General features: G+C 39.2%; 1 protein-coding gene and 1 long non-coding RNA gene across 2 annotated transcripts in view; both read right to left on the minus strand.

Annotated features, from left to right (window-relative positions):
• NFE2L2 (NFE2 like bZIP transcription factor 2) overlaps nt 1–27,130 on the minus strand; it is a 29,619-nt gene that overhangs the window by 1,560 nt on the left and 929 nt on the right. Inside the window, 4 exon segments of the mRNA XM_039855774.1 lie at nt 1–145; nt 561–752; nt 1,400–1,489; nt 2,158–2,424. Coding sequence (XP_039711708.1) covers nt 1–145; nt 561–752; nt 1,400–1,489; nt 2,158–2,424 — 694 coding nt within the window.
• Nucleotides 8,731–27,054, minus strand: LOC120597090 (uncharacterized). Its single transcript, XR_005651335.1, has 3 exons — nt 26,706–27,054; nt 23,081–23,178; nt 8,731–21,665 (listed from the first exon to the last, which is right to left on the minus strand). It is a non-coding gene; the product is annotated as an uncharacterized LOC120597090 (long non-coding RNA).

The raw sequence follows: 27,130 nt of genomic DNA on the forward strand, positions 1-27,130 counted from the left end.
AATGTGGACTGCCGTTACCTACTTCTTTTTCCAGTGGGGGTACTGAGGAGTAGAAATGATAACTGTTGCCAATTTCTGTCAGTTTGGTTTCTGGACTTGGAACCGTGCTGCTCTCAACCAGCTTGAAATTTTGAATATTAAGACACTGTATGGAAGAGACGTTTATACTATGTAAATCAAAGTTAAATATTTTTAACAGCTGATGATACTCTGTATCTGAAGGTAAAAACTGTCCCCACCCCCATTATCTCCAAGCTTACCTCTTCTATAATTCAGAGATAATTCCCATTTCCGACAGATCTTTATGCCTAAAGCATCTGTATTATTTTCAGAGTTCCGAGATCAGATTTCATGTTTATAACTTGATCTATCCTCAATACATCCAGCTCATGGTAACTAACAAGACTGTACTTAAGTGAGCATGGGCAGTTCTCATGACTAATTTAACAGCACCCTCTAATCCTTCCTAAAGTAGGTGGCACATAAATAATAACTGGAATGACTAAAAGTACTGAATATAAATAGCATCTTTGGTATTTATAATATTAGATCTTAGTTACCTGTAATTCTGGAATGGATAATAGCTCCTCCCAAACTTGCTCAATGTCCTGCTGCATATTATCTAAATCGGCACTGGTTAGCTGAAGGACAACAGGTTCAGGTGACTGAGTCTGATTAGGAGCAGTGAAGACTGGGCTCTCGATGTGGCTGGGAATATCAGGAACAAGTGGCTGAAACGTAGCTGAAGAAACCTAAAATTGACAAGGCATTTATCTACATGAGTCTGCTACCAACAGTGGATGAGTACACTCCAAGGCACCATCACAACACCTTAAGTTGGAACTGGCTTCAGTTCTGTATTCCTCTACTTAAAACTATTTAATACCTCTATTTCTGTATAATGAAATATCTTTTTTCTTACCCAACTGACTCCAAATTTACTCTTTATCTACTGGTTTGTTTGATCCTGTGCATTTGAAGGCAAACTTCAAAATAGGTAAGAACAATCTTTAGGATTTAACTTGTATTTCTTTATATAATACCTCATATAGTGCTTCAAACACAGTACGTTTATTAAAATTGTTAATTAAGCCAGTTTCTGGTGCATTACCCAGGTTGCTCTTTACTCATCAAAATTATTTTTTAGTGCCTATAACAAATGAGTTACTTGTTTCCATGGTTAGGCTGATCCATGCTGCTTCTGGCTATGCAGTAGTTAATGTTTGGGGTTTTGTATTGTGAGGGGGTCTGTAAAATTATGTACAGGTTAAGGCTTCATTGACAAAATTTCCTCCTGATACATGTTTTTCATTTTTTTTTAAAATGGAGACATTGAAAGGACCCATAAAGGATGGATTAGATGTAGCTATGGAGTTTTGCTATGAATCAAATGTTATACCTCATCGTCATCTACAAATGGGAATGTCTCTGCCAAAAGCTGCATGCAGTCATCGAAGTACAGAGCATCTGGTTTGGGAATGTGGGCAACCTGGATAAAAGAGAAAGACATAAAGGAAAAACAATGATTTAATGTTCCATTCCCAGCTAAAGGTTCATGATCAGTGTTCTTAAAATGTTCACTATCTGGTTAAGTAAATATTTCTTGTATTTCAGAAATTAGGTTAGTGTCGTGGTTAAGAGCACAGAATTAATTGAACCAGATCATCTGCGTTCAAATTGGCTCCCCCAATTTCTTGAGTGCTCTGGGCAAGTTATTTAACATCTTTAAGCTTCAGATGCTCATTTGTAGATAAGATGAGGATAATGGTACCTAATTCATATAGTTGTTATACTGATAAATCAATCAATATATGTCAAGTGCTTTAGAACAGTCCACAATGCCTGCCAGTTAGTGCCATACATCATCCGTACCTACTAGTTCCACTATTGCCACCACAGCTGCTGCTTGATCCTTTTATGATGTTTCTATAACATACAAAGCTCATCTAATTTATGTCCTAATCCTAATAAACTCTGTGAGGTAAGTCAGTCAGGTACTGAACTCATCAGGAGGCTGAGGTTGGGAAAGTGACATGATACAGTTTGTGAAGACAGCAAAAGGCAAAACTGGAACTCATCCAGACGTTTTAACTCCTGGGTTAATGTTCTTTCCTTAAACCCTGCCATACACCTGCATAAGAACTAAGTACTCCATACCTGGGAGTAGTTGTCAGATCCACTGGTTTCTGACAGGATGTGCTGGGCTGGCTGAATGGGGAGGAATTCTCCTGTCTCTTCGTCTAGTTGTAACTGGGCAAAAAAGGCTTTCTCCTGCTCCTTTTGGAGTTGTTCTTGTCTTTCCTTTTCAAGTTTTTTCTGTTTTTCAAGCTCATGCTCCTTCTGTCGTTGACTAAAGTCAAATACTTCTCTACTCACCCCAAGATCTATATCTTGCCTCCAAAGTATGTCAATCAAGTCCATGTCCTATGTGCAAAACAAAAAGAAGAGAGAGACCATAGTTAAGATGGTTTTAAAATGGCAGATTCCGCATAATTTACTTTATGCCATTGATGATGGGGGCGAGGAATTACAACCCGATTCTGAATGGAGACAGAGATCCAATGTTCTGGAAGGGCACAGTTAATTCCACTCAATCTATTCATTAAAAAAAAAAAACAAAAACAAAACTACAAACACAGTCATCCATCCTAATCTCTAATTACTTAGATTATTAGCGACCAGGTCTGGGCAGAGGTCACTAAACAGCAAAGTTAACAAATGTTTCACATTATGGTTCTTGAAAGACTCCACACTTGTTTAATGGGAAACAGAAATTAGAGCAAGCACTTAAAGCCGCTGGTTTATTATCAGAAATGGGATTTGGAAAACATGATCGAACACACAGAATTTTTTCTAAACTTGCTCAGCAAATGTCCAGTTTACAGAAGAGGAGGAAAACCTCAAGTTAAATTGTTAGTCTAGCAGTTGTAAAATAGCACCATTCTTTTGGTTTTTCCTACATTGGTTTATCTTTTCGTCATCATTTCATGCTACTGCCTCTGTGGCTCACTAAAACAATTTCACAATGACTTAAATTTTGTCTCTTGAAGCATGAACAAACTGGCAAACTGGTTAGAAAAGTCATAGCTCATGGTAATCTTGTCACATGTGGGTGGAGCAAGAGGTTGCTTGTTGTCTACCAAGAGTTGGGAAAGGAGTGGTGCCCATTAGATTCACTCCTGAGAAATCATAAATACTTTAAATCTCAAATCTTAAAAACAAAAAAACATGGCTCCAGGAAAGGATAGAAGATGCTAAGTTTTAAGATAATGGGAGAATCTTATAAGGAGAAAATGGCTATTTTGATTTATACAACAAGGCTAGGCCTAGGTACCAAGTCCATCCAGATTTTCATAAACACACAAATGTGTCAAAACCAGTTTTTCTGATTTATAACTTTAGTTTTTGGAAACTTATAAAATGAGTGGGAAATATAAGTCAGTTTCCACTTAATAAATCATGATATATTGAAAACAAAATCAAATTGAGTGGAGAAAGCAAGACACAGGGAAAAGGAGTTGAGGCCTGACAACCAGGAGACAGCGTGCACAGAATCAAACTTTGTATTTTGGTTCTGATGACGGCTGGCAGCACCAGGCTGGCCCAGTATGTCTAGAGCTCTCCTAATATCAGCCTCCCAAGGACAAAAATAACATGGTTGTTGCTTCAGTTTGCTTCAGTGAGCAGTCAAGCTATTTTTACCCAACAGAGGAGGAGTAGGCCACCCAGCCTAGAGGCAGCTTTTGGCAGCTAGCTGGATAGCAGAGGCCATCTCTAGCCCTGACTGAAAATTGGTGTTGGGATCTTAAATGCTATGAAACCTTGCTCATGGGGATTCATCATCATTCTAGCCTGAGCGGTATAACATACAGTATGTAAAGCACACAGAGTAGATAGAGTTTAAAGCAACACCTGTAGCTCTAAAACTGGCTAGGGTATATCTGTGTTTAAACCAACATCTATTGAGAGCTTTTATATGCCAAGCATTATTCTAAGTGCTTTAGATATATAAACTAATCCTCAAAACAACCACATAAATATATATCACTATTTTACAGATAAGAACTACAAGGTTTAGAAGGGAGACCACTAGAAAGTGGCTGAACAGGGATACATATGCGGCAGCCTCAATCATGGACTCTTGCTTTTTAAACCACTACCCTACTCTAAAAATATATAATCTGATCATTGGCCTAAATTGGGCAGGATGTAAAATCCACTGTCTCATATACTTTGTCTTAAGATCTTGATGGTATAAAGAAGTGACCAGTTTATAGAAGGCCGGATTAAGCATATGTCACCTGGATCATTTTCTTGACCACAAGCAACAAATAGCAACCAACAAAATAGCAACCATAGAAGCATTCATGGCTATGTTCTCAAGGGGATCCCCCACTGAAATAAAGCATGAGAATAATTCCCATTTTTAAAATGATTTGTTTCTATTTTAATGGGCATGTTTACCGAAGGGTCATATGAAAGAGAAAGGCCTAGGGTACAGAGAACCCTACTTTAAAATTGCAGTTAGGTTGGGCTGTATCTTCTTGGGAATCTAGATAAAGCAGAGTATCCTATCTAGGCTTTTTTTCTGAACTGGAGCTATCGCACCTACTAAGACTGAAAAAGGAAGGCATGCTCTCAGCATCTCAACAGAACTCCAGTCTCTAAATAGGCAGTACCTGTTCCTACCCATCTCAAAAAGTGATGTGGAACGTGCACTGAGCTATTTACAGGATCAATAAAAGGGAAACCCAAATGCTTGTCCCTGCACCTGGAGACTACTCTGACACATCCTTCCCTCACTTTCCCCAGACTACCTATGCCTGAGGCTTCTCTTTCTTAAGAGATCCCAAAATAAAAACCAGTATCTAGTTTTGATTTTTTTTCACAAACAAACTGAAAGGGCACTGAAGCAATTTGTGTTGGAAACACCTGCACACACATCTGACTATTCCAAAGTATCCCTAGAATAATTCGAGGAAATCTTCAAATGTAATTTACTCCAAAATCATCAGTTGTACCGAGTTGATAAAACTTTTTTTCTTCCTTTCCTTCCCACCAGATGAGATGTGTTGAGCAGGTTCAGATGGTTTAGCTATAAATTTAGTATAATTATTCCATCTTATTCCTACCATACAGATGTTGGTGGATCAAATGAGATATGTAAAAGAACTCTCTATAAATGTAAAGTATATGCAAATGTTGTTACACATGCTGATGGTGGTGGGCCCTACAACTAGCTATAATGGAGACCAAAGTCCAGGCCATGGGATTTAATGAAGTCGTGGACCTACCTGTATTGGGAGCATGAAATAAAGCAATGAAGCTATTTGGTTCCTCCTCAGGCAAGGCCTGAAATTGACTATGAAGCATGTGCAACATGTGTTGTAAATAAAAATAACTTTACTTTTATGTACACACCCATTCAATTGCCACTCAGTTCCTGATGCGACTACCTTTCAATGCACAGCTCCAAACCAATTCAATTTTTAAAAAAAATTTCCCATAACATGATCAGAAAAGGATACTTCGATGGAATCTTATCAACAAAAAGGAAATATAAAACATGAAATATCATTTGGATCAGCTCTTGAGTACCTACCTGTTCTCATTATCTGACCTGAAACAGTGCTGAACTCTGGGGTACAGAGGGCTTCTACAGCCTTAGTTCATTGTGTCCACCAAGAACACCACCAAAAGATCTTTCAAGTGACATCTAATTGTTCTTAATGCAGGCTAGGCAGCCTTCAATGACATCTTAATGGACCCCAAACATATTTCAAAGTCTTCTCAGATGTTTTCCTCTGTATGTTTATTTTTATGTAATGTTTATTCTTGCTATGAGAGGTCTCTAAAAGAAAACATGCCTTAAAAAAAACAACTGAGTTTTAACTATTTTGAATTCCTTAAGAAAGTTGTTCTGATCAAATTTAGGATGCAGCAAAAATGGTTTCTTGTCGTGGCCTCAATATCTAATACTCTTTACTCAGATTGTCATGTACGTTTCAGAAGAAGAAAAAAAAACCTGCAGGGATTTGATACTGTGTGAAATACTCAAAGCTTTATGTTGAAAATGAGAACAGAAGTTTGTCCACCCAGGACTCAGTACCGGGGACCCCATAGGCTCAGGACTGTGTGCGTCCTGTGCTAAACTAACAGGCAGTGAGCATTTCCTGCAACGAGCCCTGTGACTGTGCACATGACTTCTTCCACAAATGACCCAGCCTTGCAAAGCTCGAGCACCACCTCAGAGGAAATAGTCCCGGTGGAGCCCATAACAAACAACATGACACTGGACAGTGGGGAAGGGAAGTGCTTAAGGAAGAACTAAAACTGCTCTCCTATACATAAATCCAAGGCACTGAGGAAATACAAGCTGCCTTACCACATCCAAGCCCCCATGAGCAAAGCTGCCATACAAAATGGCAGATGAAGGGTTAGGGAGGGAGAGGAAAGCAGGGGATGGTTTGCACAGTATTCCAACAGGAAATACATGAAGGCTGCCCAGGGCGGCTGTGAGCCTTCACATGCCGCATAGAGCAAATGCTGCTGGCCACTTAAGTGCCTGAATTTTTTTGTTGTTGTCCTTTAGTAATTCCTGAATATGTTTCAAATTATGTTGCCAGCTTGGCTTAGACAAAAGACAATTTAATAAGAAACATAAATGTTCGACAATTCACATTAAATCACCATCTGGCCCAATTGAAATATTTATATTTAAAATGTATATATCATCATTTGCCATCTGGGTAATATTACACGTTTTATGGGAAATTTGAAGTTGGACAATTAACTCATACTACTTTAAAACAAACATCTTTGTTCCAGGATAAACAAAGAAGAAAAGCCTTGAACACAGAATCCCATATTAAAAGTCTTTTGCAAGCCAGTTTTAGTGCCTTGAACAAACCAGCATTTATCATGCTCAGATGATCGCCCCAAAATAATAATAAGATACAACAAAAGCAAAAATACCAGAAAAGATAAGCAATTCAGTAACTGAGGCTTTGGAAAAGTATTTGAAATGAAAAATAAAATGGTTTCTATTATACATTCAAATGTGTAAATGAGGCTTGTACCCCAAACCCTCCTTCCTCCCTCCTTTCTCTCATCATCTATTTTGTCCTATGAATGACAGGAAGGTGGTGGGAGGTTTCTTTCTAAAAATAAATTTCCCCAATAAACTGTTAAAATAAATTTTGGATTACTAACTTTGTAAACAGAGAATGAAAATTGATTCTCTCAATTTTACTGTATGAATTAAGACAATATCTCAAGTTATTCTTTCTCAAAACCATGTATTTCTATTAAGAAAATAAATAAATCTTAAAAGTTTATTCCCTTGAGATAGTATCTTTATCTAAATATTAATTACTAGCAGTAAGAGTCTGAGTTACACGTGGTAATGTTTTTCTTTCATACAATTTTTAGTTTTTATATTATGCCCAGATTGTTATATTTACCTAAAAGCTAAATCTGGTTTAATATTTTTTCCATAGAAGTTGCTCAAATATTTTTGAGCAAGACCTGATGGAACATGAATCACATCCTACCGTCTGTCAAGAGTATAAACCCAATGAAGAGCTATAGGAGGCTACAAAAAAAAAAACAAACCTGAGGGCATTCCTGAATTTTGAAGAATTGCTAAAACAACAAAATTAATCTCCTCTTGATTCACAAGGCTCTACCTTGCAGTAACAATACTTAGTGAATAAAGTAAAATGACACCAAACAGGTGTGTTTTTAAAATACATCTTGCTGATGACTATTATTTCATCAATATTTATCTATTTACTTTTTTTCTTCTCTACCACTGCTTCATTACAAGATACACAACACAATGCCAGTTGTTTTCTCACTGAAAGCAGACACATTATTCTTCATACTTTGCCCACATTCAAGTACTTTTGGTTCTACTGGACTTGCTAATTTCTGAATATATTGCTACAATAACTGTGAAGTAGGTAATTAAAAAGAAATCTCTCTCTTTCACACACACACACACACACACACACACACTCTCTCTCTCTCTCTCTCTCTCTCTCTCTCTCTCTCTCTCTCTCTCTCTCTCATAAAATGTTAGTGATGGAAGGGCCTTCCACCATCTAGGCCAAATGTCAATGTTGCTGGGTTCATTTCTTTGTAACCACAGCTCCTTTTTTTTTTGAAATCGCCTACACCACCTGGTCTTCCTAGGTGGTCTCCCATCCAAGTACTAACCAGGCCCAATCCTGCTTAACTTCCGAGATCACACGAGATTGGGCATGGCCGTAGACTACAGCTTCCTTTTTAAAAATAACTGACCTAGCAACCACTTCTACGTGTCAACAGAGATTCCTAATAGGTAGTAACGGTTACCACTAATCCAAACTTTCTAGAGAAATCTTACTAAGAATTACTTCCCTAATCTTCAACAACTAGCAATTTTTAACAGCATAAAAATTCTCAAACACACACCTAGAGAGGAATTATTCAACAAGTTAAAACTCTAGATGACAAATTTTGCTATTCCTTGGGTTGTAGAATCATTCTTCTGCCGTTGGTCTTTCAATGAGAAAGTGGTCCAGTTTCCTCAGTCTGACATGTTACTCTGTACAGACACTTTAATGGGCTGCTTCCTGTTCATAAACAAGTTTCTTAGCAATGACTCAGTCTAAGAAATATGATCCCGCCAGTTTACTGGAAGTCATCCATTACAACTGTGTGCAAACTGCAAAGCATGATGCAAAGATAAAGCAAGACTGGAAACTGAATAGAACAGGAACTCTGATTATTTTCTCATGAAGCACATAAGTATTTGGCCAAAAAGATCAGAAAGTTAATTTTCAAAATAGTAGGTGATCCCACCGGCTACCAAAAATGCATGGATCTGACTTTTCCATGAGAAGTCACACCTAAATCTCAATGGAGTTATTTTTTGGTGGCTGGTATCAGCAAGATGCTGCTGCTACAAAAGATATATGCTATCATTACTTTGCCAAGAGAATGATTTGGTTTGATAAGCAAACTTTAGGATATGTTTTGCTAAAATCTTCCCCATTTTGAACAAGCCATGGTATGTATTGTTCTGGATGCTGTCTTCCACACATGAAAGCAACTTCTCCCTTTGTGAGGTCTTCCAATAGTATTAGAATGATTCTACAGGGAAACATACACACCTGCATGCACCATTATTATCAACAGAACCTTCAGGAGCACTGGATCTAACTCCCTAACCACCTCTATACCTTGTGTATAATGAAATTAACTGGGTGTGGAATAACCAGGTGGCTCAGCCACCCACCTTGGGCAAAGAGCCCTGCTTGCCCACCCTTGTGTACCCTCCTCCCACAAGACGCCCCCCCACAAGGGAGGGCAGTGCTCCATCTGGCAGACTTGAACACTTCAACTCCCTAAAGATCCTTGACCCCATTTGGGTTCCGCATTTGTAAAAAGCAATTATTTATTTCAATCTTAAAGCTCCTTTTCAGGTTTAACTACCTACAGTTAGCTTAAAAAAAGAATCTGAACAGTCATTCAGGCTTGGGGGCCAAGTAAATTCTCTATGGAGTCAGCTGCTGATAGCCAAAGACCTGTGTGCTGGTGGCAGTGTGAACACTGGCCATGGCCATGGTGATGAATTGGAGATATGTACATTATATGTTGTAACAGAGACTATTTAAAACACTTACCTTCCTTTTTTTTTTTTAAACTGCGGATACTGTTAAAATATATTCCAAGGGGTTTAATTTTTTTAGTGTGGACTTTTTAAAGTATGACATAGTTCTTCAAATAATAAGATACTAATAGCTAAAACTTAATTTTACCAGAATGGTGGTAATTATAATAAAAGTGGTGATCAAGATCAACAAGATTAATACATATACTACCCTAAATGGATCATTAATCCATCCACCCATCTAATACATATGTATAGATCACCTCTCAGGTGCCAGAACGTGCTAGGTGCTAGGGACACAAAGGTAACAGGTATTCTCTGATCTTAGTTTGAGATGTGATGAGAAGCATGTAGGAGCTAAGGCAGCACAGCAGAAGTGTCACTAAACTGCATGGACAGATCTCGCAGGGTGACAACTGACAAAGTACACCAGTCACAACCATGTGAGCATCCTATCCTACAGACCAAGCGCTTAACCTGGTTTCCACACGTCTAGTCCAAGTGAATGTCTGAAAGCAAAGGTTATAAAGGTGAAGAGAACACAAAACACTGCTTTTTTGGGTCACCCCTCCTGGCAGTAGCAATGTTTCCCCCTTTTTCCCCACAAAAGCTCATATTTACATCTCAAGGAAATTCTCAAACACAAAAAGACTTCTTTCTTGCATTTGGACTTTTTGGTCAGTATGACTCATCTCAGCTGTGATGGGAATTGCTGCGAATGCCACACTGTCATGGCATGCTACACTGGAAGGGACCATAAGACTCACGTAGATAGCCTCTTTCATTTTTTAAATAGGGAAACAGGTCTAGAGGGTGAAATGACTTGCTCCAAACTCTGAGGTCAAGGCTTCCAAAACTACCTTTGATCTACTTTTCTAATTTTACAACTCTTGCCAAATTATTTGGCAGAGGGAAAAAGATATGTTTCTTTTCACTTTAATTTTTGAATTAGCATCTCTTGCTCCAGCCTGTAAGCCTGCTGCTACCTAACAGCTTATATTGCAGCTGGTGTCTGCATGGTTTACAGGAGTGTTTGTAGGCAGCATCTCATTCAAGCCTCACTGAGAAAGCATGGGGGAGGTGCTTTATCTTTATTTATGGATGAGCACATTTAGGCTTTGGGTATCAGGCAACCTTGCCCCAAATCACATGTTCTGCAAGTAGCAGAGCCAGGACTCCAACTCAGAATTGTTTCTGAGCCTGGCAGGCTCTTCCCGCATCGTGGTGCCACCCCTTGGTAGTCACACAACAAAACAAGGCATGGAAACTTTTAGCCCCAGTGCCCTCTCCCCAGGCAGGACACTAGCACTTGGAAGTCAGCCCTCTGACACTCAGACCTGCCTGCTCTAAAGGCCCATGGGTAAATCAGGCCTGCTTAACGGGATAAGGAGAGATTAACATTTAAATAAACCCTTCCACAAAGCTGGTATTTTACCCTGTAATTTACATCTCACCTGGGCTTTCTTTTCTTTCAATGGCCTGACTAAACTGTAAACTCCTATGTCTTTGGGAAGTAGTTAACATGTATATAGTACAAAATACAAAAACTACAAGTTCTCTCTCTGTTACCCTCCTCCAAGGCAACCACTGACATGCGTTTTTTGTTTTCTTATGAAGATGTTCTATTAAATACACACACACAAAGTAGCACATAATCATTGTGTACTACATTTATTTCTCCCTATTTAATATGTTTTAGAGATGGTTATACATCAGGGCAGAGTTGTCCCATTATTTTTAATGGCTGAGCAGTATTTCATTATCAAGATGTACTATAATAATATTATTTAATAATATAATTAATCAGTCCCTCGTTGAGCTTTTAAGTTATTTCTAATCTTTGGCTATTACGAATAATGCAATAATGAATATCCTGTATATAAATCATTTCATAAATGTGTGAGGATATTGTAGGATAAATACTTAGAAGTGGAATTGCTGGGTCAAAGAGTATATGCATTTTTATGATAGATACTGCCAAATAGCTCTACACATACGTTGCACCTTTTACACTCCCACAGCAATGTGTGAGTGTGCCCGTTTCCCCACTCTTCTCCCAATTCATGCATCCTTCACACCTTGCACTTACTGACACATGGTACCCACTAAATAAATACACAATAACTGTTGTACAAGTCTCCTATGTTAATTCCAGAATGACTTCAAGGCAGAGGTTGGGCAAAGTCTCAATAGGTGAAATACTCAAGCGTAATAGGCAAAATCAGCAAGCTCAGCCTTTAATGAACTTCAAAGAAAAAGCAAATTCAGCCAGGCTGACCTGTCTACCAGCTCCTTAAAGACCAGGAAAAGGCATTCTTTCTACGGATGCGTCTCTCAGGAATAGATGTTTGTTGGCCATTAAATTACATTTAGAATACATACTGGACTAAGGAGAGCTGACAGTGACCTTGGAAATCACGGTCCAAGCCCTAGGTTTATGAAAATCTTAAAGCCCAGAGATGCTAAATGGGCAATCAGCCCTGGGTCTCATCTGACTGAGCAAAACCCAGGAGGGGTGGTCAACCTAATACAAATTAGATTCAAACTAGACTTCCTTATTGCAATTTCTATTACTTAAAAACTCACGGGCTATTAGGAATTCTTTGAAAACAGACCTTTACAAGACTGTTGTGTGGCATTCACCCCTGCAGCCAAATTAAGGGCCTATGAAACTCTTTTATTAGGAGAAAACGACCAATGTTTGACCTGTACTTTTCTGTAGAGAACTTTCCCCAACCCCAGGCTCTAAGTACTATGTGGTTTTCTAAAGACTCTGCCTGTGCTCAATACAGTCAAACTACAACCAGACTAAAAGTCTCCCAGTTCTAAGGCCCTTCAGGCAGATCACTTCTGCTACCAAGAGTGAAAGTGGCTCAAAATTAATGTGGAGCCCTGAGAACTCCCAAATCACGGAGTCAAGGCCATGTACCCACTAAATGCACATTCCAAATGACTGACTCATGCAAGGGCTGGCTAAGACCAAGTGTAACCCAAGAAATAGCTCTACATCTCCTTGAAGAAAGTTCTTGGAGACACCAGCCCTTACATCTGTAGTGCTTTAGAGCACAAAACTCTCTCACCTGCATCATGACATCATTTATTTATTTATTTTTTTACAGCAGAAAGGAAAAGCTTTATTAGAAGGGAAAGTACACTTCCATGGAAGTAGGCCTGAGCAAGAGAAGCGTGACTCAAAAAGCCTGCATCATGATGTCATTTAATCCTCACACTGCTCTGTGTGAAGATTAGTGAGGTGAAGAAATTGACGCATTTGCAGCCAGAGCAGCCCTCCTCTAAATCTGATGACATACCCATAAATCAAATCATAAAAGTAATGCCTCCCTTTCCTCCTCTAAATATAAATATGATTCTGGTTTGCTCTAAGAATGTCCACTGTAGTTGCTGGTGGCTTCTTCCTTTAAGTCAGTTGGTAAACTCATAAGAAAATGATACCATAAAACAGGGCTAAATCTCTACCAAATGATCTCAGAAAACCTAACTGAATAATAAACACAACCTAACTGAATAATAAACACATGAGGTCAAACTTAGCCTTCTCCTCGAGGACAAAAGCTGTGGGTCTGTCTGCTGTAAAGTCTCTGGCTTTGGGAAGAGGACTAAAGCTAAAATCTGAAAGCCCGCTATACGGAGTTCTCCAAAGCAAATGCTCATACGAAGTATGAGAATTATTTTTACCTTACTATTCCCCATGAAGGTATCATTATACTGCCCAACAAAAATATACATCACATACATAATTAATCATACTGTTCGCTGGTAGGCACGGCACAAAAAATTACTTTTCCTTACCACCTGAAATAATTTCTTTTAAAAGTCCTTTTCGTTAGCCTGGATCTGGAAGAAATTAAAGTTCTTTGAAGCCCTGATGCCTACCACATTTCCGACGCCACGTTAATCCAGGACACATCAGGTCCCAGTCCCTGTCTGGGATTGGGTTGTGCCACTGTTTGGTAACTGTTAGCCTCGGTTTCTTCATCTGCCACAGGACACATCTGGCTTAGGCAACCCTAAGATCCTTTCTTCTAAATACTTCTGAGTCTATGAAGTCCAAAATTATGTAAACTTAATTCTGAATTTTAAAACAGGCTAATTAAAGCTACCTGTAACAGATGCTCTAAAGCAGCACTGTCCAACAGAAATACAAAGCAAGCTACATTGTATTTAACATAACTTTTAGTAGCCTCACTAAAAAAAGAAACAAGTGAATTTAATTTTAACAATATATTTATTTAACTCGATATATCAAAAAATTATTGCAACATGTAACCAAGATATAAATTTATTAATGTGCTATTACAAGTGATGAACACATTCAACATACAGCAAATTCCACCTGACATCATCATAGGAAATATAGCCTTACCAGAATAGTTATATTTCACAGAGATACCTTACAATACTGCTGTTCTTACATTTAAACCAAAATTCTTTAAATTTAAAAATTCAGTTCTTCACAGGCACTAGCCCCATTTTAAGCACTCAAAAGTGTCAAGTGGCTAGTGACTGCTATAGGACAGTGCAGCTCTGCAAGAGCCTACAAAGTGAGGCCTGCACTCTCCTTAGGGGGCATTGTATTGAACCAAACTCCTGTTTTGCAAGTTACTTCCTGAGGATACACTGGGAACATTAGCCCTTCCAAACTACACTAGGTAGTATTTATACTTTTAGCAGTTATTTAGAAAAAGCTACCTCAATGACCTGAAAGTGTTAGTGTGAATCTGAATTACTAAGAGGGCTCAAAATAACTAAATGGATCATGATATTATTCAGCAATGTTAAGGTCCAGATGCCACACAATTACCATGATTATTGTAAAGGTCCTCTGAAGAATGGGTAGAAATAAGGGGTCTTAGATGATGGGAAAATATTATCTGTTCCAACTAAAGATATGAATAATCCTGAGTTTGAAAATTATATTTTGTCTGCTTTCAGATGTATACATTTGAAAATGCACAGTACCCACTGTTGCTGCCAATTGCCAGGTGGCAATTTGGACCTCTTAGAAAGGAAATTAGTGTATACATCATATTATATTCTCTTAAAATATAGAAATCTTTTAATGTAAATCTTTTCAATTAACTTGCTAAATAAATATGTAAGGGTAGTGGTTACCTGGTGAGTCTTCACATTAAGGTTTGAGAAAGATCACAGTGCCAATATTCTAAGTCCAGATAAAGATAGGTATGATAATCTAAGTGATAATAATAATGGCTACCACTTACTGTGCACCTTTTATGTGCTCAACACTCTTCCAGGTACTTGTATCCATTATCTGTTTATACTCACATCAGTCTGCGAGGTGGGTAGTATCATTATCATCACCCTTTTGCAGCAAGGAAACCAAAGCATGGAGGTTAAGTAATTTTGCCTGAAGACCTCAGTCTAGTAAATGGTGACAGTGAGATCCAATTCAGGGTCATATTACAGAAGCACTCAAATAACACAGGTTCTTACTTCAGAATAACCCAAGCCTCTTTAAAAGGGAGGCTGACAACGCTGACTTAGGGACACCAGCGGGTGCCGTTGGGGTTCAGCTAATTAGCTGCGTGGGGTAGCTCGGCCTAGATAGCTGACCTCACTGTGCTGTTCCTGTGAGGGAAAAACCAAGGCGATAAGACATGTCATCAAAGAATTTTTTTTTTCATATGAAAAAAAGTATGTGAATGCCCCTTAAAAATACAGTGGACAACTCGGGGGTCATTAATAAATTCAGTTCCTGTTGCAGATGTCAAATGAACATGAGAAACATCTAATTTTCAGGCTTCTGGGTCTAACCACTATATAAAAAATAGCAAGTGAGGTCCTAACTTATTTTAATATCAGGTATCTGCATGGCAACAACAAAGGGTTGTTGGTAAATGTAAAGTTTTCAGCTGTGTCATCTTCCTGAGGGTCTTAGAAGGTTCTTTTCCTTCGCCACTCTGGTTTGTTGTTGTTGTTGTTGCTGTTGTTGTTTTTTAAGGCCAGAGTTACTTCGGGGTAATTATTACTAAAGAAATATTTTGGTCAAGACTAAAAGAAGGGGGTGTGCTTAGGAAGAAGACAAGGCCACAGGGGTCAGCTTGGTTCATGTTTGAATTTAGCCTTCCACTAATGTACTTCTGCCTCCCAAACTCTTTCTGTTCGTACAACTCTGTCTCTAGGCCCAGAATCTCAGAGTAAGAAATTCTGCCAGAAGTGAAAAAGTGTATCTGGGAAGAAGTTCAGCGGGATGGCTTATTAATCCACCTAAGTCCAGGGAATCCAGAGGAAAGGCCAGAGGGTTCCACAGAGGAAGCTGGGCAGTGCATGACACTGCTGTCCTAAGGACGCACATTAAGGCCTTGCCACCGATTGGTTTTCTGTCTCAAGAGGCTTCAGTTGCCACAACAACCAGACCCTCACATGAGGCCTGGGACGCGCACAGGGAAAACCACAGGAAAATAAGAAGTTTATAGCAAAGACCAAGAAGAATCACGTGAATGCTTATGCCATTACACAGCTAGAATTCAAGGAGGGATTTTTTTTCAAGGTGGCCATAGATATCTCAGACTCCCACACATTCAAATATCCTTGACAAAGAAGAAATATAATAACAATAATCACAGTCACCATTTGTTCAATGTGTACCATGGGCTAGGTCTTGTACCCAGTTCTTTTCTTAAGAATACTGTGATACAGCCATATCATAGAGATGATGAAACGGAGCCATATTATAGAGATGATGAAACGGAGGCATGTCCCACTGTAAAATCTATCAACTTAACCTCTTGGGAACTCAGTTCTGAAAGCCTATAAAACAGGGATAATGCTTCTTACCTCACAGAGTAGAGTAAGGAGTACACAAGACAAAACCAGTTTGTTAAAGCACTTCGCACCCTGCCTGGCCTTGGTGAGAGCCTGAGAGATGGCAGCTGTCATCACCAACATTGTCAGATGCCCGCCTCTGTTAGCTTGGGACTTACGACCAAAGCCCATGGCAGAGAAAAGAGAGGACATTGTTTTTTCTTTTCTTTAGTGAATACTGCTCATCACCGGGACTGGAAGCCAAGGATGAGACCCGCAGATGACTGGAGGTGGCCGGAGTGAATCAATCTCAGGAAAGAGCAGAAAGAGAGAAACTCTCCCTGTGCCACCTTGGAGAAGAAAACAATCCATCCTTACAGCAAAATAGCAGTTTCTGGCTTGTTCTCCTCTCCTGTCAATGGAATGAATATACTGGTGGATGGGTTTCTGTTAAAACACAGGAATAACTGGGCATGCACACTTGTGCACAAATAATTGCATCATGGGGCTAAAAGGAAGAGAAAATCTACTCTCCTCCAAACTTTAAAAAATTCTTTTAAAATAGCTAACAAAGGTACAGTTTAGAGTTACAATTACAGAGCCTCGATCCTTGTGCTGATGCCTAATTGACTCAGCCATTCGCACACCAGAGCCCCCTCACCATCTCTGCCTTCAACCTGCCTGTCTTCTGATTCACGGGCCATAATAACTTCCTGTCCACATCCAGCTCTTCCTTGACCTTTCCAAAATATTCCATGATTTCCAGCTGCCTTGTATAAACATGAAATGTCACACGCAGGCACTTGAAGGCCCTCTATAGCTAGCCCCAAATTAACCTTTTCGGCCCTAGTGACCCAATACACTGCCACAGTCCATACAGCTCACGCCTACACCTTTCCTCAGGCTTCCAACTAAAGCTTGTGCCAAGTGAAATCCTTGGCTTGAAAAAAAGTCTAGTTAAAATGCTACCTCTCCTCTGCACTGTTATGGAGCTGTCATATATCACAGAAGAGCCTGTATAAACACCAAGCTCCTAGAACGCAGTAACAAACTCACTCTTGTGTTTATTCAGCAACTACTAATAAGTACCAGGCATGGTGCCAGACATCAGAGTTATAAAAATGAATAAAAGACAGTCCCTACCCTGGAGGAAGTCATATCTTAAACAGATAAAGACGTAATTTATAATCATTATGATATGATGCATGCCCTGTAATCCAGGTGTACAAAGGGATCGAATAGTTACGAGGGGCAATTTAGAAAACAAATGTCCTTCAAGGAGAACAGCACATTTGCTACATTATCTTGAAAGAGTAAAACAACTTTATGTCCTGAAAGTTCTGCAAGGTGTGTAAATACCTAATAAATACTTGTGGAATGAGTAAGTGCACATTTGTGCTCAGAATTTAGTATCTTCATTGTACACTTAAGATGTCTGGGGTTAAATAGTTCTAACTACTGAAGTAACAAAGATATCATGTTTAATGTCATTTATGACCCAACCACTAGTCATAGAGAAAGTATTTAACTTTAATCACAGTAAAGTTGCTTCAAATTATTCTTTGGGTACTTTACTAAAACAAAGTGTCATTTCTTAAGAACTATAAACGCACACTGCAAATTAAAAGTAAAGTTGATTTTTTAAGAAAACAAACATGATCGTATCTTTCAATATCCATTAAAAGATTTTGCAATTTGGATAGTATAACAATTAATCAACCAAAAAATGCTGATTAAGTGTATTTTCTTAGAGGAGACTAGTTATTTCCCTCAGACTGATGTTCAGAAAAAGGACAAGAAATGGGCAACTTCACTTTGCCCCCATATTCTAGGATTTTTCCCCAAAGCATCAATCTATTAACTATAATATCCCAATCTCTTTCACTGTTCTACAGCTTCCCTTACTCTCAGTTCTCAGATGTCTTCAAATAGTGCTCAGCAGAAAAGGCAGTAAAGACCCAGAGAGCTATGGCATATGACTTTTAACTTCATCTTGAAAATTAAAAATAATGTTTATCTTTTTCAGACCAACTCCTTGCAGCTGTAGGCCCAAGAAATGGTATATAGTGGTAACAATCACCATCAAATAACACTGCTCTGTTAAGGGAACTGGACTAGATATTCTACCTGAGTCAATGAAATGTACCTGGTCCCTCTGGTTTCTAGAGCTTTTCACCACTATGATCTCTCTTCCATTACCCTGTTTCAGTTTAGAATACAAGGTGTGAATGGGCTACCATCTGAGATGCTGGGCCTCTTTACAATGACCAAGGAGGTAATATCCTGAGATTTCCTGAGAACGAGCAGTAATATTCTAGAAGTCAAGGCATCACAGTGGTTCCACCAGGCTGGCACTGCCACCTCAGAGCATTTAGAATTGTATGGGGGCTGATGGGTCTGCCTTCTGGTTGTCACAAAATATCCTGTAGTGTGGGACTGTCCTCCAAAGACAAGTTCAGCCCATGTGCCAGTAGCACTCCATCAATAAACACAGAGTACGCTCCTTGAGGTTGGGACTCTGTCTTAATTTTTGTCAAGGAGTCTATTATTCATTGGCATCTAACAAAACAACCATAGTCATTAGACAAGAAAAGAAAGGAAGGACAGAGGAAAAGAGGGAAGGGAGAGCGGAGATTATGAACAGATATCTCAATTCCTGCTCTGCCATCACAAGTTGCATGGCTCTGGACAAGATATTTTAACTCTTTGTATAGGTTTCCTCATCTGTAAAATGGAAAAAACAGCCCCCATCAGCATAGATTTATTGTCTAAATCAAGTAAGAGAACATGTCTAGGACCTATAATAGTACTAGCAAGTGTTCAGTAAAATTTAGTCTTTCCCCCTTTTTCTTCCCCATGAAACTGCCAGTTATCTGTATTCAGATGCAACTACAGAAGGCTGGTTCTCTTCACAACGTAGGAAGGAAATCAGTTGGCAACGTGAACCTAAATAAAGACTAACTGTTCTCTCTGCCTCTGTTATTATCTTTGCCAGCACATACATAATCACTGAAGCTTTACAGCGCAATTGTACTGTTACCAAGTGGACTTTGGAAACCTGTAGCACAGGGCAAGAGATGTGTATTCTGGAGCCCTAGACTTCCAAGAGTCCCTCAGGGACAGAAGGAAGAGAGATGCATAAATTCTATCTAACGGAGTTATTTCTACTCATATCTCCCTAGGGAGAAAAGGTTGTATTTATTAGGATGAATGAGAAAAGCTGTGAAGTTATCCCAGTTCTTCTTAAGATACTTTCCCTCCTTTCTGAACCTCCCCCCAAGTTCAAGACCCAAAGGCCCAAGTCCTTCGGCAAACCCAAAACATCTATATATAATCAATCCTGCCCTGGCATCCAAGGGGTACCTCATAAGGGAAGGGGAAGCACAGAACCTACCAACAATGGGAATACTTATCTAAACCAGGAACTCCCCAAATAGGCCTCCACCTGCACTCCTTAGAGGAATTCCTAAGATTACATTACTACTGAATTACTCTGCAGTCACACACGTATGGCCATAACTAGAGGAAATGTATAACTATAACATGTTACATGGAAGTCAGAATACAGTGGGCATTGTAGTCTCATTCTCCTTGCAAATGGGGAAACGTGAATTCCATACTTCATGGAATTCCCATGCAATTTATCCACAAGCAGGAATGACAACTGCCCCTACTCTGTTCCCAGGCTCCCTTGCCAACTGGCTTCCGACTATGTTCCACCAAGGACTGGGGGTGGGGAGGACACTGGAGAGATGCTAGAGATGAGAAGGGCACTTGTCAGTAGTCACAGCTTCCAAGGCCAGGGTAACTTCAGGAGGGCAGGCCAGATCCTGGTATTCCACAGCCTCCCTCAGCCCCTCCAGCCCTACAGATGGCAGTGGCTTCCTAAGGCTGCTAATCTCTGGGTTGTCTGGCTTCTCAGCTCTTCCATCACCTATGTAATTAATTTCCTATATTAAATTCCTTCTGTTTGAAATAGCTCTCGTGGTTTCTGGTTTTCTAAACCGAACTAGACTGTTTTTTAACCTCTCCAAAGAGTTTTCTCAATAATGACAATATCTACATTAGAGAGTTGTTAAAAGAACTAAAGATAATGTGTGTAAACATAATACAAGTAAATACTTAAAAATGCTTTCCCTTTTTTCACATGGAGAACTTAAGGGAAAGTTGCATGTTGAAGAGCATAACTAAACATTACAGATTTGGGAAATCCTCAGGTAAAAATTCTGGGGCAACCTGAGGTCTCCCTTGGGAAGAGCCCCCAAAGAGATTCCTCCTGGGTTCATTAAAAGGAACCCTACAGGCTAGTTTTCTTTTTCCTTCCAGCCCCTCTCAGTTTAATTACAGAACCCTTCCTCCAAGTGAAACCTAACCTATAATCTCCTCTCTTGAAGTCACCATCCTCACTCTCAATCCAGTGACCCAAGGAGTCTCCCAAACATGCAGCGTGGTAAAGACGTTCCTAGCAGAGGTGAGCTTCTGCCTCTGGAGAAGAACCTGAACCCACAGGACAGTTCTCCTTCTTGGCTTGGTCTCAGCTTGGGTGCCAGTGGAAGAACATATGGCCAGGGATGAGAGGAGGACCTAGCCAGCACAAAGTAAAGGAGCCTTGTTCTTGTCTTTTAGGGTTTCTCAGTATAGATTTTGTAGATCTTAATTATGTTTCATTGAGAATTACCAAGAACAAAAATAACTTCTTCAAAAATTGGCAATTTTTCCTATTGCAAGCAAAAAATGATTTGTTTTAATTTCTGGTGGTTTTCATCACCAGGATTTTAATGATTTAAAAATTTTTTTTTTTTTGCTAGGTCGAAAAAATTCATGGTTCTTTAATACTCTCAAGACACAGCAGCAAGACTCTAGCACTATGAAACAAACCAGCAAAAAGTACAGGCCCTCAGCCCTCAAGCACCCGAAAGAGTGGTATAGTTCCATCATGTGCCATGCCTCTGCGCTTCTTCTGTTCACAGATGGCGACAGAGCATCATCATCTTTTCCTCTACACCACTCCCTTAGGCTGGGAATAGGCTGGGTTCTACATCCACGTATCGTATTATAACTGTGCTGAAGCAGAGTAGACAAGATTGTCAAGTAAAAGATTGTAAAGCAAAATTCCACACCCTTTGTCAGCAGGCCGCTAATACCTATTATTCTTGACTTTCACACAGACATAGGAGGGTGACGGGGGAGATGGTACGAGATCACTTTTGCCGCTTACATTCTGGCAAAAAAGAGAAAGGGCACTTAATGGGAAAAATGATACATTAAAATACAAGTATGCATTGCATGTAACCTAAATGTTAACATTGAAGTCCTTCCCTTTTGAGGTAAACACATATCATGCATAAAATTCGTAAGAACAAGAGAAAGAACAGGATAGTTTTTTAAATCTTAAAACAATAGGAGGGGACGGGTTAAAGAATTTCAAACTACTGATGACTAGAGTTGGAAAAGCAGGCATTTTCCCAGAGGTGACTAAATGTACCCCTACCCCAATGGGATGATGGCTGGGGGCAAGACTGGAATGGGGCCGCACAAGCTCTGCCTGGCAACACCAGAGAGAGATCGTGGCTGGCACAGCGATGCCCACTTCCTTCTGGGCCTGTTCCTACCCTGTGTGCACGATGGGGCTAAGCCAGCTTCAGAAGGCCCTGAACCACACCCTCAAGTCTCTTAAGTGGGACTTCTGTGCTATCCATCACTTACTCTCTCTCTTCTTCCAAAACAATTTCAGAAGTTAGCCCCTGTTGCCAAATATGTAGACCAGAAAGCCACTCAGGTAAGTACAAACAGTAGCCACTATGGTCAGAATATGAAGTTGACTTTACTGGGCAGATACAGAAAATCAAAAAATTGAGTTGCTAAAAGATGCCTTGTAGATTTAAGGGGTTTTTGTTTGTTTTGTTTTGAATTGGGAAGAGACGAGTGGATAAATAAAATGTTGTGTATTTGTACAATACACTAGTATTCAGCAATAAAAAGAATGGAGTCCTGATACATGCTACAACATCATTAAACCTTATATACATTATGTTAAGTGAAAGAAGCCATAGTCACACAAAACCACATATGGTATGATTCTATTTACATGAAATATCCAGAATGGATAACTTCATAGAGATAGGAAATAAATGAGTGCTAACCAGGGACTAAGGAAGTTAGATAGAAATGCAGAGTGACTGCTAATGGGTATTGGGTCTCTTTTCAGGGTCATGAAAATGATTGTGGTGATGGTTATACAACTTTGAATATACTAAACCACTAAACTGTCCACTTTAAAGGGGTGGACTGTATGGGATTTGATTTATATCTCATAAAGCTGTTAAAAAAGAAATATAAAATATAAATATAAATATAAATTCTATGCCCAGCTCTCAAGGAACTAGCTGCAGAGAGAAAGAAAAGATTCAGAGATAAGACAAGTGTCAGTAGCTTTTTGTTTTCGTTTTTTTTTTAATTTTTATAAGAGTTTTTTGAGCCAAACTGACAACATATGCCAGGGAGCAAGCCACCAAATGCTCCCAAGCATTAGATTTTAAAAGTCCATTAAAGAGAACTGCCTAATGTAGGAAACAAAATCTCTTAAGTTCAGAAAGAGGCTTCAAAGCCCAAATGATTTGATATTTTCCTTCTTACCTAATCATTCTTCTCTGATTTGTGAAAAAGCAATGGAGAGTTCGGATCTCCTCAGCATGCTGCTGATATTACTGGCCCCAAAGTCTCAATTTCCAAGCCTGTGAGAAAGGAATGACTACTTATCATTGCCAAAAAATATATATATTTTTAATCCTTCAGAATATAGCCTGTTGATGGATTATAATGACTCTCAAGAGTCAATTATCAATAAAACAAATTTGGTAATCTAAATCCTTCCTTTGCCCGGCATTTGTCTTTAATACTACCAGTTTTTGGGCCAACACACTTATATGCTCACATACACAATAAGACTTTCATATATGAGGCTTTGTGACATACAGTTATCACAGGACATATGCTGTAAAAACGACTGGTGATAAGTACTTTCCACCCACAGAGTTCCTAAAATTCTAATAATAAAGTATTTACGGTGGCAGGGGTTGACACTGAAAAGGCCAACTTTAGGCAGGGTGGGCTTTTGTTTAGCAGTTTTGTTTTGATTTTGTGAGGAGAAGGGAACAGTTGGTGCAAGAACACCATGTGTATTTTTCTAATACCGTTTGAGAATTATATACTTGAACAGATTTTTGCTTTCATTTCCAGAGAACATACCATTATCAACTGAAGAAGCCTTGGCCTATACCTTAGAGCCCTTTTAATAAATGTTTGTTGAGCATACTTAAAAGTAGATGGTAATGAAATTTTAAGAACTCACAGAAATCATATTAGCAAAATATAAACTCTATTCTCCATTTTATGGTAAACTTACACACACAGTTATAGGTAAAGAAAGCAAGTTAAATACTGCTTTAAGTAAACTTGTCCTTTTACACCTTGGTGTGCAACAGACTTCAGCAAATTTTATAAGTGACTGTGCCAGGCATTTAAAGACCCTGGGTTTACCCAGACCAACTTTTAGGTAATTTCATCCACTGGATCCTAAAAAACCTGCAGGATCCTTAATTCAGACAAATAGGACAATAATTCTGAAAACAATTTAAAGATAAGGACTAAGAAATAAAGCATTTAATTTTGAACTGTACTATTCTCAAAATTACAAATGAGCTTTAATTAGATACACTTGAGCCCTTACATGTGCTTCAATTTGTCAATACCAAAACAGGAGATTCATGTTTAATTTGAGCCAAAGGTTCCTACTAGCTGTTTTTAAGTCAAATTCTTTCTCTTCTACCCACTTTCCTTCAACCTGATTTAATCCCATCTGTCCCATTCTTCACCATAGATAAATTTTCACTACTGAAGTTACTTTGGACCACTACTTCAAACTGAAAAAAGCCAACAGAACAGGAGAATATACCAACTAACAAGGCAAACAAAGGTGAACAAAGAGTCTCAGAGGAGCTTAAGAGACTTAAGCTCTCTCAAGCTAAGAGACTTGATCAAGAAAAAGGAAAACAGTCCCTGAAAAGTGTTTGAGGCAGAATCGTGGACACTGCTGAAATCCCAGAAATTCTAAAAACTATTTTTAAGAAACAGTCCTGCCTCTCTAAATTAACCCGTTTGGCCTGTGTCTTCCTTAAAAGGCCCCCATGTGGTAATTCCATTGGTAGGTCTAACTATTCTTATTGTATTGAAGAAGGTCCACGTCCTCCCTCACAGTTACTGAATTTCTTGGTAAGGAAAAGTCTAGTCTTTTTAATTCCTGCCTTTCCCCAGTTTTCAATTTATTCACTTTTTAAAGTGTGAGCTTTTCCTCCAGTTCAAAGTTTAACTAGTCCTGGTCCAGTTTGGAAGTGGTGATTAAGTGCCATGGGAGTCAGATACCTAGGTCTGAATTCCACCTGTGGCACTCAATAATTGGGTTACTTTAAGCAAGACTCAGCCTCTCTATGCCTCTTGTCTCACCTGGAAACTGGAGATAATAGTGTCTCCCATGGGGTGACTGTGAAATTATGCATGTGAAGCAATTATGGCACTGCCTGCCACCCAAGGGAAGTGCCCAATAACACATCTATTATCACCTTAGTGCCAAGTTCTTCCTGCACCCTACTGAAACCTTAACCTCAGATCAAGGAAAAATTAAAGAGGAAATATTATTTATGCAAAAACCCCTTTAAGTAAATGTGTTCAGCCAGGAGAGAGGAAATTCCCAGGGGGGAGAAAAGTGCTTTTAGTTCACAGAGGGTTCCTTTTCTCATGAAGCTTCTTAAGTAATTCATCCTGAATAAAAATAAATATGAAGAAAAATAATGTATTTGGCTTTCAACTCTTTCTGGTAATCCTAAAGACAGACAGGGTTTGTCTACAGAAATTCAAGTTAACAAGAAAGATTTCAAAATGGCCTAAGTTATTTTTAATGCAGAAAGACCAATGTGAGTTGTGTATTTATCTTTTACATGCTGCTTCCACAATCCCAAGAGCTTTTTCACATCTTAAAAGACAAGCTGGTTTTTGGTTAACATTCACTCAGGAGATGGAGAGACCTGTACTAATTTTCCTTTAAAAGTAATCGTATTTGTCTAATCTAAGATCAATGTCATCCCTCACACACAAAAGTACTTCATTTTTCCAAGACATCTTTGAAAAGAGTAACGGATGGCTTCTTCCACCGACTGGAGAAAGCACCTAAGGTTCTTCTTACTGACCTGTTCATCAACACCTCCTCTGCAGAGAGGACCAAAACCAGTATCATAGTACCACATCACACCTGAAGTTGCTTTGACAAAAGATCAGAATTCACTTTGACTTTTTGTTTGAATTTTTCCGGACTACAATGATTTAATATGAATCGGAGTTATAGACATGAAATTGATTCTAAATTTTACTCCATTTTCCTTTTTCATAGTCTTCAAGTATGCTAACCGATGTCTGATTACAAAGGTGGAAAGGAGTTAAACTATCAAACATAACTAGAAAGTTCACATTTAAAAGAGAAAGCAATATAAATGCCATACGCACTTCTAAGGAATGTTAAATTACGGAGTAAAGAAAAGAAAAATACTAAAAATAATGGAGGGCTCCAGGCTATAATTCTTGAATTTGGGAAAACTAAAGCTCATCAGCATCGTATTTCCTTTTGTCATACAGATGACTATAGTTACAGATTACTCTCGAAAAGCACCTAAATTCAAAGCATACTTCTTCACACCAGTGGCAACCAGGAGAATACAATCCCAGTCATTACTGGGGAAAGTTCAGGACAAACAGCTTTAAACAAGCACAACTAATGCATTGTCCATAACTTAAAACCTTACTTTAGATCTTCGGGATCAGTCTAAAACATTAGGTTTAAGAGCATAAACATATTTACTGTACTTATTAAGTTACACACTTCCTTAAACCAAATATTTTTCCCGAAGACTCTAATCACACCAAAAATGGAAATATAAATATCTACTCCTTTAAAAGTCCATACAAAGTATGAACAGAAACTTATTTTCACTTTTATAACAATTTACAGAACTTTATAGGAAAGCAATATGAAACACAAGTGTCTCACCCTTGAGCTTGCCCAAGAAGCGACATGCTAAGATATCGAGGCAAATTCTCAAACAGAAAAGGAAAACTATATAAAGCACCCAAGGGAGAAATAATATCCTAAAGTCAAATATTTAGTAACAGCCTAAAATCTACAGGAATTCTAATCTACATTCGCAACTCTTACCCTTGACAGCACAAAACAGAATATCTTGCCTTACACATTTTGGAATTGCAATTCTGAAACGCTAAATCCAAAGACAAAGCCGCTCAGGGGAAAAAATAACAATTGCGCAACAGATCAACAGCTCCAACTTGTCCCTTGGCCCCGGCGCGGCAAGGTTTGCACGCTATAAAGCAGGAAAGGGCCAACCCAGGGCTGCCGTGACGGCCAACCGGCCACGGTCACGGAGGCCAAGGCCACGCACACGGCGTGCGCCACCGGGCGGAAACTGAGAAGCACCCGGCGCGGCCGACTCCGACCGCAGAGTTCTCTGCTCCGCGGGTTGCGAGGAGACGACCCATGGCCTTCCAGCCCTAACCTTTACGGATGCGCAAGGCCGGCTTCCGCCGCCGCACGTCGGGGCATCCGAGCGCACTGGGCACTTAGGG

This window comes from Pteropus medius, unplaced genomic scaffold, assembly GCF_902729225.1.
Source record: "Pteropus medius unplaced genomic scaffold, Ma_sr-lr_union100, whole genome shotgun sequence".
NCBI classification, from domain to species: Eukaryota; Metazoa; Chordata; class Mammalia; order Chiroptera; family Pteropodidae; genus Pteropus; species Pteropus medius.